This window comes from Sus scrofa, chromosome 5, assembly GCF_000003025.6.
Source record: "Sus scrofa isolate TJ Tabasco breed Duroc chromosome 5, Sscrofa11.1, whole genome shotgun sequence".
In the NCBI taxonomy this organism is placed as follows: domain Eukaryota; kingdom Metazoa; phylum Chordata; class Mammalia; order Artiodactyla; family Suidae; genus Sus; species Sus scrofa.
Genome location: NC_010447.5, coordinates 100,246,544 through 100,263,640, shown reverse-complemented (window position 1 = coordinate 100,263,640; position 17,097 = coordinate 100,246,544). Strand labels below are relative to the sequence as shown.

The following is a 17,097-nucleotide window of genomic DNA, read 5'->3' as shown; positions in this document are numbered from 1 at the left end:
GGAGGTGGGGGAAAAGAGATAATTCTGGGGGCAAGGAAATGAGTTAAGGAAGCAGTCCTGTTCAAATAAATGTCAAAATAAGGACATGGAAAGTGTGGGGGAAAAGCAACCAGAGATGTTCAGAGAGAAGAAAGAAGAAGACTTAGTGATATAAATATATAAAAGATGCGGAATACTAGGCCTAGCATGCCACATCTTTTATATATAATCTCTAAGCCTCAAGAATTAAAGAGTATTGATTTTTATAGATATCATTAATGTTTAGAATTACAGTCAAATTTAGACATACACACTGCTCCGGCTATTCTTAAGTGCTGCATGCATTTCTAAGCCCTGCATTTTATTTCATTGATCAATTTATTTTTTTTCCATGCCCACAGCACACAGAAGTTCCCAGGCCAGGGATAGAACCTGTGCCACAGCAGTGACAACACTAAATCCTTAACCTCCGACTGCCTGCCAGGGAACTCCAGCTCTGTATTTTAGTAAGAACAATGCAGAGCCCAGACATTTCGGAGACAAAGGAAAAGGCAGTGAAATTTACATTAATTGATGTTACTGGATGAACTGTGTTCCCTACTATTTTTATGTCGCAGCCCTCCGCCCTCAGCCTTCCAGAATGTGACTTTAATTGGAGATTGGGTCTTAAAAGAGGTAATTAGGTTAAAATAAGGTCATCAGGGTAGGCCTTCATCCAGTAGGACGGTGTCCTTCTAAGAAGAGGAAATTTGGACGCGCAGAGAAACCTGGGAAGGGCACACACAGGAAAGAATGTGTGGACACGGTGAGCAGGCAGCCGTCTGCAAGCCAAGGAGCAGAAACCAAAAACATGGCCCTGTAACCTCTGTTTTCTAGATTGCCAATCTGTGAGAAAATAAGTTTCTGTGGTTTAAGCCATCTGTGAGATTTTTTACGCTAGCCTGAGCAAACTAATTCAGTGGCACACCAGATAGTTCTGATGGCCTCACCATCACAGACGAGCCAGGTTGCATTTAGACACTGGCTCTTGCTTAATTTCTGTTGAGTTTTTGTAAGTAAGGTAAAATTGTGCTACAAAGAGGATCTATTTTGTTTGAGCGATGTCTGGTCAGAGGGAACACTGGGCCGTGAAGGCAATGGGATGTATAGCATGCAGTAAGGTATTACCTGCTTCACGTCCGAGCTAAGCAGTCTATAAAGATGAAGGCTGTGTATTTCCCAGAACAAACAAGAACTCTGCCAGGTGAGTAACTTTTTTGTTTTTAAAAGAACACTTGGTCACTGGCTTAACCGTCTGTACTATACTGAAAAAGCAGTGAAAGGTTGTGCTTCTTATAGTGATGAAGAAACATAGGCACAAGTGTTACCAAAAATTTTAGTATTCAAATCACTTTTATCCGGACTCTAATATGCAGCACACATGAACCCATCTACAGAAAAGAAAGCAACTCATGGACTTGGAGAGCAGACTTGTAGTTGTCGAGGGGGAGGGAGGGGAAGGGACGGGGAGTTTGGAGTTCGTAGATGCCAACTATTGCCTTTGGAGTGGACCAGCAATGAGATCCTGCTGTGTAGCCCTGGGAACTCTATCTAGTCACTTACGATGGAGCCTGACAGAGGATAATGCCACTTTGCGGTACAGCAGAAATTGACAGAACGTTGTAAAAGAACTATAATACATTTTCTTTTTTAATTTTAGCATTGAAAAATCTCCTGCAACCACACCAAATTCGAGGGCCTAAATGGTCAGTGACAGGGAATTCGCTGCCTCACCATGTGTGTGCCACAGAGCAATTAAGAGCAATACAAAGTCGCTTTGTGTACTGAACATAAAACCCTCAGCCTTTTCTCTAAACCTATAGAAAAAGTACATGTTCAAGAGAGTAAATATTCTTCTTCTATCACATGATATTAAAACATAAGAAAACTTACCTCGTCTTCCCTTATCCACGCTACCTTTAATTCCTTCCTTTCCCCAGACTTTCATAACTTCATCAATAATAAGTTAATGTCCATAAATTTAATAGTTTCTTACTGTCATCTCACTATATGGTGGGATGTTTATTGTGCCTGCCCATAACATAATCTAAATATGCCCTGTCAAGCCATTAACCAGAACTGAGATGTTTGTTTCAACTATAACACACATATTTTTCACTTGAACTGCTTTTAAAGCATGGATTCTCTATTCAGCATTTTCATGGTTTCTAAACATGATTTTTTGTATGTATCTCTCCTAAATTTAATCCAGCAGAGCCAACAACTGTATTAAGGTTCAAAACATTTTGATAAATTTGACTGAAAACTCTCAATTATTGTCTCTTTATCTTAACTTTGTCATGATTTTTATACTATTTTCACTTCAGTCCCTAATTAAATGTTGGGCGGGATGTGTGCAAATAGTTTGCTAAGCCAAATTTGTCTATATTTATATTTATGACTTTATTATAACTAACTACATGTGAAATAATTATACTCCAACTGTCAATTCTGCATATAAGCTACAAAGATATCAGGCTACAACATAACATTTAAGACATGGTGTTATAACAAGTCTTTTTTTACCCCCAAGTAAATAATTTGAAAAAAAGAATTTTTATTTGCTTTTTAATTATCTGTTTTTCCTACTGTCTCATAGACCATGCAGTATTTTTTTTTCCTGAAAACTAGTATACAAATAAGCAATATCAGTAAAAGGTTTATACAAAAAAAGAATGTTATTCAGAGAAGAATCCCTTTTCAAAATTTGTTATAGTATATCCCTAAATTATATAATTTATAATCACATCTACCTATAGAGTTGAAATTAATTTTATGCTTAATAAATAATTTTCTAATACAAAACACAGAAATACAAATCATAAACATGAAATTTCCTAAAGATGTAGGGGGGAAATGATTTATGCTGTATGAAAAATTTGTCCTGAAGAGTTCCATGAACTTTGGGCCTAGAACATGCATCCAGCTCTACATAAGACCACTCTGGCAATTTGCTGCATACAAATATTTTGCCAGGTAGATGTACACAGATGTTTCAAAGAGCACGTATTCTGTATTTCTTAAATAACTCTTTATGTTCTAGTAATACATACGTTATTTATCGCGTCACTTTAATCACGCTTTGGAAAAACCTACCGATGGAAACTATCCACCATTTTTAAATGGACGCGGAGATCTTTTTTTGTGAGGTGATCTAACATTCTTGCATCTACCAGGCATTCCATAAAGTAACTCCTGTACTGCGGTAACCCCAGGCTGGGAAGCCATTCGTTTCCAATCCACTCGTGGTTCATATCTCCATACGCCAGGGTCTGCAGAAAGACAGGACACTAGAATTGTTTTATAGCAGTCAAGGTTCTTAGCCAATAAAATGAGATGGTAATTGGAGGATACTGTCTGCCATTGCAACCCATATTTAACTGCTACCATATATTGAAACAAAGTGGAAACACTATCTCGCCTCTGCCTATGTGGTGTACTTTGGTGCAAAATGGAGCTCTGCACGTGCGTCAAGGTACTGGCCTAAAGAGAATTGTTTTCACTTTGTTTTCTCAAAAGGAACTGCATGGTGTTCAACTATGCACTTTTCATCATAAAGTTAAAGTGAATGGTAAAATACAAATACTGAGCTTCAAGATCCTTCCTTTGTATGGAGAGATTCATTTAATTTGTTTTATTTTTATCTGTCAGCCAGTACTTCATCAGTTCCTTCTCTTTGGTGCTCCTAGTGCCGTTGCTATGATGTGATGGCAAATCTTGATATGAACATAGAAACCGCAGTAAGCGAATAGAGAAAGGAGCCACGAGGCTAGAGAGGCAGAATGCTGAAGCTTTCTGTGGGCAATTTTTGTAGGCACACATGCAGCCAGTATGCCATAAAAGTCGATGTAAGCATTCTTTCTTAGGAATCAATCAGAATATGCTCTGTACTTGAAGCAGGGCATAATCAAAAGGTAAGACATAATCTAATTCTTTAATATAATAGTATGAACTGATCTTACCAAACACGGTTCATACAAACCAAATGGAAAACCCCAAATCCATCATCACCTCTAAAGCAATTTTTTAAAAGGAATACCACTCTCTTAATTTGACAATGTTTTCTATCTAGCTCCTTAGCAAAAAATTTCACAATTATAACTAATATATTTCTAATGAAAACCTAGGTGTTTCCCTTGTTTTGTACGTTCTCAAAAAATGAAATCCTTACCAACGTAAAAACCTCATGCAATGTAAAAACCTCATGCAACCTCATGTTTTGTACGTTCTCAAAAAAATGAAATCCTCATTTAATTTATTAAATGTTTAGGTGTAAGTCCTAGTAATAACTGTCAAAAATTTTCCTATAAAGTTTGAATCATATTACCTTGAACCCGTTAATTCTTTTAGTTATACAACATGTAGAAATGTTGAAAAAGGAGCAGCTTCCTTGCAAACATACATGTGTGTTCACGGTACAAATGCTCGGCTCATAATGCCATCTCAATAACTGGGAGTGGCTATGGAACTGCAGTTGCAGCCTATCTCATGTCCCTCCAACTTCATTTCTCACACACTCTCCATTATACTTTAGAACATATGTGATTTCAAATAAGTCTTTTTTTAAAATCTCCCCTGACCCCTACTTACATCCAACATAAATGACTCCTGATTAACTATATTCAGGGGTGATTTCCAAGAAATTTAAGTTACAGTTCATCCTTCTAAAAGAGAAAGGAAATTTTCCTTTCAAAAGAGGCCAGGTATGAAATGATAATTATCTTGGCAAAACGTGGTGATTTTAAAAGACCTACATTGTATTAAACATAATAAAGTCAAACATACAATTAGCCTAATCTTAACCTAAGCGAAGATTTATAATATTATGACATACTATCTTCTTGCTTTATATCCCCATAGCCTACAACATGATATTGGTTTAAAGCATAAGAAATTCCTACCTGGGCCCAGCTTCCTTCCTCAGATTCTTTCTGTGTTAGCAGCAGGAAATGATTAATAAAGCAGATAAATATAAATTAATCTCAAATGAATACGGTCAGTCAGTCTTTTCTAGTAGAAGTAAAATTGTTATTAAAAACGTTAAGTAAGACATAGGCAAATAAGTATATGGATCCTTATTCAGATCTGCATTGGAGCAATTCAGGGACAATTCAGGTCTACATTTTAGCAATTCAAGGATGACTAGGAGGACACCCACACAGTCTCTAACTGATTGTCATCGAAGACACACATATGACTCATGGAATTTTCATGATACACTTGACCTGGTCATTCTAAACCTTTTTTAAGCCTTAAAAGTGTGAAATTTTCCAAATGTAATGTTACAGTAAAAATTTCTGATTATATTCATACACATAGACAATATGCCAGTGGGTATATATACCTATGGTGGAGAAACCTTACATAACATAAATTAATGAGGTGGACAAAGTAACTGCATCCTTCTAACAACAAAACTAAACAAGAAAAGACAAAGCACAACAAACTAACTAGAAATGTACTCAGTACATGACACTGGCATTTTTATTCATCATAAACTAGATAATCTTTCAAACAGGGACAAAATTGAAAGGATATTAAATTAAAGAGAAGTTGCTAAGAATAAAATACATGGCATGCCCAACTTTGCTACTTTAAATGAGAAATGACTCTAAATATAAATGTAATATTATATTTGCTACTTTAAATGAGAAATGACTATAAATATGAATGTAATATTATATTTTTTAATATGTCATTTTTAAAAGCTGACAATTACAGAGTCACCGTGAATTTCTTTAAGCCTGGGCTTTGAATAAAATATAAACAGAACACTTTGCCTTGGGGTATGGGGAGGAAGCTCTGTATCTGAGATTGTCAAGTATGAGAAACAAGTTCAGTTGGCTTTGGTAACATGCATTATTTGTGAATATCCTCAATGTTAAGTGATATGTGTTATCAAAAATTTCCAGTGTTGCAAAATGGATCAATAAATGTTATTAAATTCTTGGCTATTGTTTGCATATTACTCTTACCTTAACCACATATGACAACCTGGTATTGCCTCATTTAAAAATGTCTCAGTGGAGTGAAATAAAACCACGATGAAAAGTGTTAGTTATCATTGCCAATCGCAGGGTCAACATACTCCATTACTCTGCTCTATCACAAACAAAATTGCTTTTCCGTCCAAATAGCAGCAAAATAACTTTTCTTCATGTTCAACAAAGTCATCAAAACTAACCGTTTTTGCTGGAGCTGCAAGATTCTCCATTTCTTCATGGGTCACCCAAACGTTGCCGGAAGGCTAGTGAGGAGGCCGAGGGGAAGCCGTGGGTCCACGGAAGGGAAGCAGAGGTAAAGAAGAAAGGCAGCAGCACGGTAAGCGAATGGTACCACGGAACGGGCTAGAGCTTTTGCTCTACAGCACGCACAAGAGACAGCATTGCTGGTTTCTCAGAGCTCCCTTTCTTTATCTACGTAAAGAGGTTAAATTGAAAGAGGCCAAAAAAAGGCGTTCCCGTCCTGGCTCAGTGGTTAACGAATCCAACTAGGAACCACGAGGTGGTGGGTTCGATCCCTCCCCAGCCGTGAGCCATCCCCGCCCTCACTCAGTGGGTTAAGGATCCAGCGTTGCTGTGAGCTGTGGTGTAGGTCTCGACAGGACTCAGATCCCGCATTGCTGTGGCTCTGGTGTAGGCCCGCAGCTACAGCTCCGATTGGACCCCTAGCCTGGGAACCTCTGTATACTGCAGGTGTGGCCCTAGAAAAGGCAATAAGACCAAAAAAAAAAAAAAAAAAAAAAAAAAGGCATGCTGTGAAGCTCATGTGGGATAGATTTAAAATGATACTTTGTAATATTAATCAGGAAAAAGGCTTAATCAAAATTTTCATTTCAAAGGTGTGTGGCTATTGGATCCAACTTTTTGTAATCATGGAGAAATGAATAAATTTGGTCTACAGAAGAGTATTTATTTTTTCTTCAGTAAACAAAGGCACATGGATCTTGTTGTGTTATTGCCACTATTTCATTTACAAAGTTTTGATGCTTCCATGTCCTTAGAAAGAGAAAACTGGTCTTCAGTACGAAGCTAAAAGCTCTCATACCCTGTCTGGAGGCCAGTATCAGCCTTTCCCAAATGACCTCTTCCCTGGACAGTTCACTAAGTATGTTGTTCTCCTCTATTTTTACAGAGAAAAAAGGAGGGAAATGTTATTTTTGATTTAATACAATATATTTTCCACTCAATATTGTCAGAAATCACAAAATCTAGGTTTCCTAATTTTTCAGCAGCACCTACACCGTTACAGAGAAGAATACAAGGTAAAGGGAAATTTTCCCTCTAGCAGGCACTATTCTGTTACTGTTTGCTTTCTAAATAAAATGACCCAAGCTATTTGCTTTACACATGGAGTCACATGCAATTTCTAAACCAAGGTCCACTTAGTAGCACCGAGACCACTCGGAACCACTTCCCATCAAATCCCCCCGTGTCTTGGGAAGTCTTGATACACACGGCAATGTGGTCCACGTACATCAATTGTGTAGTTATGGTGGAATTTATATCCTATTTATGTCTTGACACTTATTTTATAAGGGGTCTAGTTTTAAGAGATTTGGAAGGAGCAAAGCGGATGCCCTAACATAAGTCACCACTATAAATCTATCCGGCCTTTGCGACCAATGCATAGTTCACACTGACTTCTATTCTATCGTACACGATGTGATTTAATAGACAGATAACCACATGTAAACTGAATAGTATGATTTGATATAAGGTAAATCTCATGTATAAGAGAATTACCTAGGTATATAGTGGAGAAACAAAAGGGAATTGAGCAGGGAACAGTCATGATTATAAATAAACCGTAGAGGCATGAAAACCTCAAAGGTTAGCATCATATGTACGTACGGGTTCACCCGCTCCTGCCATTTTGGAAATTTGAATATAGATAAGACAAAACTGTGCACACCTGTAAAATACATTTAGGATACAGCAGCCACCATGTCATTAGACTCTCCTGCCTTCTATTCCTAGATTCTGGAAATGGGGCTCATTATGAATAGAAGGTTGCATATGAATATATGAATCATTAAATTATTTGGCAGCAATCGCCTTCACTGACTTGGTGAGGCGGGTACTATGCTAAAAAGAACTTCATGCTCATCTGTCACAGTTCCTTTACACCCAGTGACAACCCTGTTTTGCCTGAGACGCTGTACTGTTTGTTGAAAGTGAGCTTCAGTGACAGCTACCCGAGAGGAGATTCATTTAAGCCACTTATTTTACAATGATTTCTGTGGATTCGATCTTGTTTGTGAATCCAAATAATGAACTTCCCTGAGAAACGTGACCGGTATTATCCAAGACGGGAACCACACATGCATCCCTCTTACACAGGTTGTTTTAAAGTCTCTGTTTGCCCATCCATCATGATATTCGGGGGTGGGCAGGAAGCTGGAAGCTGTGTTCTTCTCTGTATCTTTACATTCCACATTAGTATATTTTCAGGGCAATCTTCTAAAGTACAGTTGGCAAACTTTCTGAGGTTGGAAATTGTTCTTTTTGCTTTGCAGTTTTACTTATGAGGAGCATGCTGGCTCTAGAGCCTAGTAAAGTAGCCCATAAAATAACTTCTACACCATCCAATCAATTAGGCCTGAGTTGAGGTTTGATTTAGTAAGTTTATTTCATAAAGAAGCCCATGTGTAATAAGTCAATATTCAGATTTCTTGCCTTTCACCTTCAGTTTAAAGGCTGGAACTTTCATCTGGGTAAGTCAACAGGGGTGCTTTAGAGCATGGGTGTTTCAGCAAAGAGCACATCCCAGAGACTAGCTCAGTGGGAGACTTTGAGCAACAAAAGGACAGAGGACACTGATGCCTTGGGTCCAAGAATACAGAGTTCAAAAAGTAGACTGGAAAAGCATAAAGGACAAGTATCATATGATTTGGCTTGGTTCTCTGGGAGTCAGTCACTGAAGGTCATTTACTCACTGCCTTTGGGGGTGCATGCTGCAACCCTCGGTATTTGAGCTGGAGAGTGCACATCAGTGCTCATGGGTGTTGTGGCTAATATCACCTGAGCCCAGCAGATGATGTCTAAACTTTCAATTATCTGGAAATCTACCAAATTATAACCCAGAGGCTTGAGTTCCAGTAGCGCCACTTCTTGCAACTCCTCAGGGCATTTCCTAAACCTCTCGAAATTTCAGATTATATGTCTGTTAAATAGGCAAGAACACCATACTCCTACTAGAACACATACTGATAATTGAAAATGATGATGTAGTATTTCTTTTTCTTTTTTTTTTTTTTTTTTTTTTTGTCTTTTTGCCATTTCTTGGGCCGCTCCCACGGCATATGGAGGTTCCCAGGCTAGGGGTCGAATCAGAGCTGTAGCCGCCGGCCTACACCACAGCCACAGCAACGCGGGATCCGAGCCGCGTCTGCAACCTACACCACAGCTCACGGCAACGCCGGATAGTTAACCCACTGAGTGAGGCCAGGGATCGAACCCGCAACCTCATGGTTCCTAGTCGGATTCGTTAACCACTGCGCCACGGTGGGAACTCCAAGTTGTGGTTATTTCATCTAAAACACTTACACATTTTCCTCTAAGTATTTAAAGAATATATTTATGTTTATGACATGCCTCTTTAACCCAATATTTCAATTACCTGAAATTCCCATCTCTGTGCTATTATGCAAGAGGCCTTCTGCAGTAACAGTAGCCTGGAAGATTAGGGCTATAGGCCCAAAGAAACATAAAGGTAAACTCCAGCTTTTTCCCTGGTCCAACCCATTTCATCTAGACAGGATGAAAAGGGGGCAGAATCAGAGTTCTGCTAAGGTTTTAGTTATTTTTTTCAAAAAAGGTTTCAAGTTTTTTTTTTTTTTTTCTTTTTTCTTTTTAAAACTTGAATGAATGAACCAGACACACCTGGCCTAGGACACCAAACACAAACCCAAACCTACACATAGAGAAAATCTTCTATGATCAGAACTATTTGCAGGGCTCTAGGAGACAAAATAACATTTCTTAAAAAACAAAACTCCACTTGTATTTTCAAAGTGTGAATCTTGGACTTGCCTGTGGCTCACATCATAACTACTTGGTGGTGTCTCTGCAGTGGCTCTGGTTTGATCCCTGAGCAGGAAACTTCCATGCACCATAGGTGCGCCACGTGTTTAAAAAAAAAGTGTGAATCCAAATATATAATTTTAGGTGATGACTTAAAAATGTTTTAGTCTTCACCTTACACGGTGTATTAATTACTAGAAGTTTCATATGCATTTTTTTGCAAAGCAAATCATATTTTAAATATATTGGAAATAAGGAAATACCTCCATGTACATGGAGTAAAAGAAACAAAAAGCACTCAGTAGAGTATTTTTAAAGCAAACAGAGACAACTTATCTCTTATGTAACTTGCATCAGTATTTGGCAAAGGGCATATGTCTTCTGTGAATAAAGAGCTTTTACACATTAGTAAGAAGTTGCATATTCCTATAATCCTATAGAAAAATGGAAAAGGTATTTCATTTAAATGCTAAAATAAATAAGCACATGAAAAACTTTTTACCAGTAATTTTAAAAATGTAAATGTAAGCATTATTTTCATTAACATTGACAAAGGGAGGAAAAAAGACTATACAATACAATTTGGCAATTAAGGGTTAAAATAATAAGAATACAGGAGTTCCTGTCGTGGCTCAGTGGTTAACCAACCCTACCAGCATCTATGAGGATGTGGGTTGGATCCCTGCCCTCGCTCAGCGAGTTAAGGATCCAGCGTTGCCGTGAGCTGTGGTGTAGGTCTCAGACACGGCTTGGATCCTGAGTTGCTGTGGCTGTGGTGTAGGCCAGCAGCTACAGCTCCAATTCAACCCCTAGCCTGGGAACCTCCATATGCCGTGGTACGGCCAGATTTAAAAAAAAAAAAAAAAGGTAATAAATTACAATTGCCCTCTATATAGATATTTCTATGGAAATAATCTCAGTTAATGCAACAGTATAACTACATGTATATCCACTATGCTGTTGTAAATATGATGAAATTGTTAAATATGCAAACTCTCCAATATTAAGGACTTGATTAAATACATTATGGTATTTCTATTAAGGAGATAAAAATGATACTAGAATTGCATATTTAATAAATGAGGAAAACGTTCATGCTATATTACCAAATTTTAAAAGGAAAGTATAAAATAATATGTGAAAAGAATTCATCTTTATAACATAACAAAAAAGATAGAATGGAAAAGTCGCTATCAAAAGTTACTAGTGAAAATATTAATCATTTTAATAATTAATTAACAATATATTACCGGTCTTTCAAATGCTAATTCCTCTTTGAAGCCTTATTCAGCCAGAGTGGTTTCTCCTTCCTTCTTTGGGACTCCACAGCCCTCTGCTCCTATCTCACCCTGAGGAGTTAACCTATGTCATCTTCTGCTCAGCCTACTGGTGACCTTGTCTTCCTTTTCTTAGTGTGGCTGCCCTCTCTGGGGTCAGGGCTGTACATCCTTCATGCCCTCTGTCATGGTGGGTACAGAGCAATTTGTACAGCCATCACTTAATGATGCGTGTTTACTAGTTATCTACAACTTGCTGCGCACCCAGCTAAGGCCTAGGGACAGGGAAGACCTGATCCTATACGTGCTTGGCCGAGTGCGGGATGAATCAAGAACAGAAAACTATAAAGTAGCTTTTAAAAATATGCAGAGGGGTCTCTCAGGAAAGGAAGCAAACCCAGACTGTGGGGCTTTAGTGAACTTTTTAGAGGAAGGACATTCAGGCATCACTAGATGAAGGACGATGGGCATCTTGGAGTGGAAAGAACGTTCCCGGCAGAGGGAGAGGTAATCGAAAAAGCTCATACAGCCGACATCACAGAAGTTTAGAAAACTGAAAGTAGTTCTGAACGGCTGGGATCCTGACTGGAGGAAATAAAGCCTCAGAGGTGAACTGAGATGAGATCAGGCAGCGTCTCGGAAGCTCTCTTCACATCTGACTGTTCAACAACTGAGTGCACTCTTTTCCCCTTAATAGTTTGGGATGTAAGTTCCTTTAGTTTCTTTAGGTAGTTTCAAAAAAATAGTGCTTAATTGTTCTATTTTCCATTAAGAAATAGGTTAGGATGCTAAATAGAAATAAATTGTATTCAATTTTTCATCTTGAGTTGGGACTTCTGTTCCTCTTACTTTTCAAAGATTAGGAATTTTAATTATTTTTGTTCGAGTTTGGTTTTGGGAGGAGAGTGTTGATATAAACCAGCCATCATACTTCTCTCTCAGTTGGAAGCTGTTCCTGAAACTCATCATCAGATCTGAATTCAATATCTAGTAACTATTTTAATGACCTGCTCAGTTTTTATTTTAAATGTATTCTGAATTATTTCTTAGCTTCGATAATTATTCGGCTATCATATACAACATTTATATTCATTTAAAAATGTTACACAACAAGTTATACATAAGAATTTGTTAAATTTTTGTCCCTTACATGTTACTTAGAAAGAAGTCAAAATGGAAATATACAGAAATTTGAACTTGCATATCTAGCATTAGAATCTGGTAAATTGTGAAAGAATACAAGGATATATGTGATAAAAATGAAGCAAATCTTCTAATTTATGGTCTATGTTTAAGACTATATATTAAAAATTCAACTTTGTTTTGTGCCTGAAAACTACAGTAAAGTAATATCACTCACTTTTCTATCTTCTACCCCCTATTCAAATTTGCCTCCTTCCATATTTTATTATTTTGTATAAGACATGAGACCAGAAAAGTCCAGTTAATATCAGAAACCATACCATTATCAGCAAAGATAAAAATATAATTATGTACATAATTATATATAATTATAAAAAGATATAATTTTGGAAAGGACTGAAGAAAGAATGAATATTATTTGGGAGTTTTTCCTCAGTGTCTAAATTTGTCATCTAGCTTGCCTTTTTTAGACATTTTTTCTTTCCTAATATTAAGATAGGGACAAAATTATGAGAGGAATAGGGGTGTACATATGAGGCAAACAGGTTTTGAAGGAAAATATTGCAACTTGGTATTTGGCAAACATTAAAAATTGGGGAACTTGCATAATTAGGAAAACTGCTTAAGAAGTGGTGCGTTTAGCATTACATCTTCGGAAAACACTAACGCCTGCAGCTCAGCTGAGATACTGGACTGTGTTAAAAAGAAAAAAATATCCTGAAAAGAAAACTCATGGTCCTGTGGCTTGAACTCAGCTTTAGTCTAAAGGCGAGCTCGAACGTCTGTCTTTGTTGCTGCCTTCAAGGCTGATAGGACAGCTCCTCAACTGCACATCTATTGAAGGGAGCAGCAAGGTGAATGACGAGCAAGCCAGATCTCAGAATAACTGATGCTGACACTGAAGCGTGCGCCGCCACAGGTCCGCTCTGCGGCCTCGGAGACGGGGCGGCCCGCGCAGCACTGGGAGAGGCAAGGAGCGCAGACTCACCGTTCGGGAGGTGGGAGGCGCGGAAGGGCTGGTGAGGGAGACCATCTCCTGGATGGCGAGCCGGAGCTTTAAGCGATGCAGCGGATTGCTGATGCCGATCTCTCTCTGGATCTCAGTATCTGACAAAGCAGACATAATGGCACCGCTCTTCACGTTGGCGCGGCAGGCTGCCACGTACCAAGCAGGCATCCCCAGCCAGAGCTGAGGAAGGGGGGAAAGACACAGGCAGATGACACCAAGAGTTAACAAACAGGAAAATACTTTTAGGAGAATGAAATGATGCGGTGTCTCTTCCCTACGAGCCGTGACTCCCAGTACCTTCCTTGCATGGACTCATTTATTAACCACGACCCCACGCAAGAGATGCTATTACTCTCTCCCCCAGAGGAGCCCGATGCACAGTGACGTTAAATCATTTATTTACAAATATCCGTTAGGCAGTAGTGGAAATAAAGATTGCACACTCAGTCTTCAGGGTCTGCAATTTAACAACTAGTTTATACGATTAGGGATTAAAATCACAGCTGTACCACACCAAATCCTTTCTTGAATTTAAGGGTAAGAAGAAGAGATTTACCCTGGTAAAGCCTCAATCAATATCTGCTTAGTGAAGGACTTCCATGTGCAACTCTCCTTTGGACTTCTGAGGGCAGAGAGAAATTCTGGCGCAGAAAGATTTTGCGATTTTGAGCAGAGGCTGTAGCGTGGTGAATCCCGACTTCCGATCTACCTACCTGTACTATGTGAGAGGTGCACGAGCTCAATGAGGTACCAAATAGGAAAATACTTTTTGGAGAATGAAATGATGGGCTAATGGGAGAGACTAACATGTCTGGAAAATGTTAGCTAAAGAGAGTAACAAAGTGAATAATGCATTAGCAACTAGGGATTCTGATTTTTCAACTTTGCTGTGAGGCTCTGGAAACACCATTGAATTAGCAGTGCAGTGAGCCTAAGATAAAGCCCGCCACACATCTGGAGCAGTGGGTGAATGCCAACTCACACGCACCGGGTTGTAGCACCTCAATCACAAACACGAAAGTGAGGAATATTCTTTCCTTTCCCCCCGACCTGCCCTATCATTAGCTATGAGTAAGAAGCAGGGCACGTGCAAGTGAGCAGTTTAAATCTTGGTCTTGAAATGTCCAAACTACCGATTTTTATTTCTTTTGGTTATGTCATGTATTGATATGAGCAGACTGAACAAAAGGAAAGAGAGCATGAAAAGGGAGAGTAAGAGAAAGAAGAACTGTAATCCGCAGCACGCAGGGCCAAGAGCTTTGGACCAAGGATCACAAGGCCTGGGCTCTAACTCCCTCGCAGTCGCTGGTGAGTCACACAAGCACGTCAACCTCAGCCTCCGCTTCCTCATTTGTAAAAATGGAAAAGGACTCAGCATCTCTATTTCTACGGCTTTAGGCTGCCTGGAAGGTGGCTCCCAAGGACCTCACTTCCTGATATTCCTGCCCTTGTTCAGCCTCTTCCTCTGGGCTTGGGCTGGACCCAGCGGCTTATTTTAATGGAAAGACTTTGGTCAAAGGGATGGGGTATGACTGCCCAGAGTAGGTTACAAAAAGACAGGGGCTCCCTTCCTGCTAGTCTGCTTCCCCTCTGTCTCCTCTGAGCTCTTGCTGTGGGGAAAGCCAGCAGCATGTTGGGAGTCGTCCTGTGAGATGCCCACGTGGAAGGGAACAGATGTCTCTGGACCACATCTAGGAAGCAACGGAGTCAGCCTGAAATTGGATTTTCCCCAAGTCAAGCCTGGGGTTGACTGCTTCCCTGGCTGATGCCTTGTTTGAAGTCTCATGGGAGACTCTGGACAGAGGGAGGAGTTAAGTCATGTCTGGATTCCTGACCCACAGAAACCATGAGGAAAATCAAGATTGGGGATACTTTATCACATGATAATAGATAGCTAACACCGATTTTTTTTTTTTTTTTTTTTTTAATAGCCACACTCATGGCGTATGAAAGTTCCTGGGCCAGGGATCCAATTGGAGCTGCAGCTGCAGCAGAGCCGGAGTCTTGAACACTGTGCCAGGCCAGGGATCAAACACGTGCCCCCACAGCAACCTGAGCCCCTGCAGTCATATTCTTAAGCCACTATGCCACAGCAGGAACTCCCAAGTTTTTTTTGTAATTTAAAAAATTCTGCCACATTTAAAAGCCGCTTGGCTAGGCAGAGGAAGCAAACCAAAAGTCACACCTTTTAATGGATGGGGCCTGGTCTGTGACTAAGAGAAAGGAGAGAGGGTAGGCAGAGTGAATGACTGCATATGGTGTCTTCCATAGGTCAGGCACGAGGAAGTGGCCTTGCGGACAGATAGGACTCGATATGACAGCAGGTGGGACTTGGCTTCACAGGTTATAAACTCAAGTTGTTCACAGACACGAAACATCTCAACATACCTTCACTGGCTCCTCATGAGTTTCACCTGTTCTCCCTTCCTCTCTGCTAAGATATTTGGATTTCCCCATGGGTTAATGGTCCCCAAATTCTTGCCGCCATTACCTTGTGATAAGACTTTTTAAAAGACTTTGGGGTTGATAGATGGTATGTGAAGCGTCAGACATTTCCACCTAGCAGCCTTTGTGGGTGGTGCATGCGAGGAGGTGAGAGCGAGGAGCCCTCAGTCACTGGATCACCCAGCTCATCCGTCTGGTTTATCCCATCTTCTAATTTGAGTCACTTTAGGGAGCACATGATGAGCAATTTCTGTGTGCTCAGGATAGTTTTAATCAGCATGAAGTCCACTGCCTGTCATTTTCTAGCACCTTAATGACAGTAAATCTGTATTTTTATATTAGGGATTTGTTCATCACTTGCCGAAAGAGTAGCGAACTTTTCTGTCAAGCTGCAGCTCATTTTATTAGTGTCAAACTGGACAAAGAATTGCTCTCTATTTTGAGGTGGATTTTCTTAAGCATTTTGACTTATAATTGATTTTTAAAATATAGTAATTGTAAAGACCTATTTGGAAGCAGCAGCTCTGATCACTAATAAGCTAAAAATTCCCTGACTGATATGAGAAAATACATAAAGCAAGACAGGGGTTTCTTTCACTCAGTCCAAGAAAACATTCAAACCATATTTATATATTTATCTGTAGAAGACTATTTTTTTTAAACTTAAATGGGTTTTGATTTTCCTCTTTCATTAATTCATCAGCTCTGGATGAGATATGATTGATAATGAAGATGGATTATTTTATAATCCTAAACCTTTTAAAACAGTAGGGTCTAAGTGCCTCTGCCAGGTAATTAGAAAAGTCCATAAATCAGTGCCTTGGTATCTTTGGGGCATCGGTTCCATAATGCCCTGATACCCAAAGCTGCCGATGCGCAAGGCCCTTCCACTTGGCCTCAGTATCAGTAAGCTCCTCAGCCTCAGATTCCGTCTCTTCTCAGACCGAATGTGGCTGCATCCACGAGTGGGCGCTCATGGATACGGAGCGCAACTGCACTGTTCTTTGCCTTGACGTCAGCGTATTGCAGCAGCTGCCAACAGCCCACATTAGAGAAGTGAGTGGAAGGGGCAGTGAAAACTACTGATAAGTGGTGTGAAGGAGCCTTTGTGGTCAGCTCTGTCTTTCCGTCACTCTCCCGGTCTGCTCCTGCTGCCCTCTGCGCTGCTCAGGGACTATTT

General features: G+C 39.6%; 1 protein-coding gene across 25 annotated transcripts in view; it reads right to left on the bottom strand.

Moving 5' to 3' along the window:
* The window catches only part of PPFIA2 (PTPRF interacting protein alpha 2), a 460,439-nt gene that overhangs the window by 15,389 nt on the left and 427,953 nt on the right, over positions 1-17,097 (bottom strand). For 15 of the 25 annotated variants that reach the window (XM_021093032.1, XM_021093042.1, XM_021093039.1 and 12 more), the window contains 4 exons: positions 13,452-13,652; positions 6,203-6,265; positions 4,920-4,949; positions 3,115-3,308 (listed from right to left, as the gene is read on the bottom strand). In XM_021093032.1, the coding sequence (XP_020948691.1) occupies positions 3,115-3,308; positions 4,920-4,949; positions 6,203-6,265; positions 13,452-13,652 (488 nt within the window). The remainder of the gene's footprint in view (positions 1-3,114; positions 3,309-4,919; positions 4,950-6,202; positions 6,266-13,451; positions 13,653-17,097) is intronic. The other 10 variants (XM_013998107.2, XM_021093037.1, XM_021093044.1 and 7 more) reach the window with 3 other exon arrangements.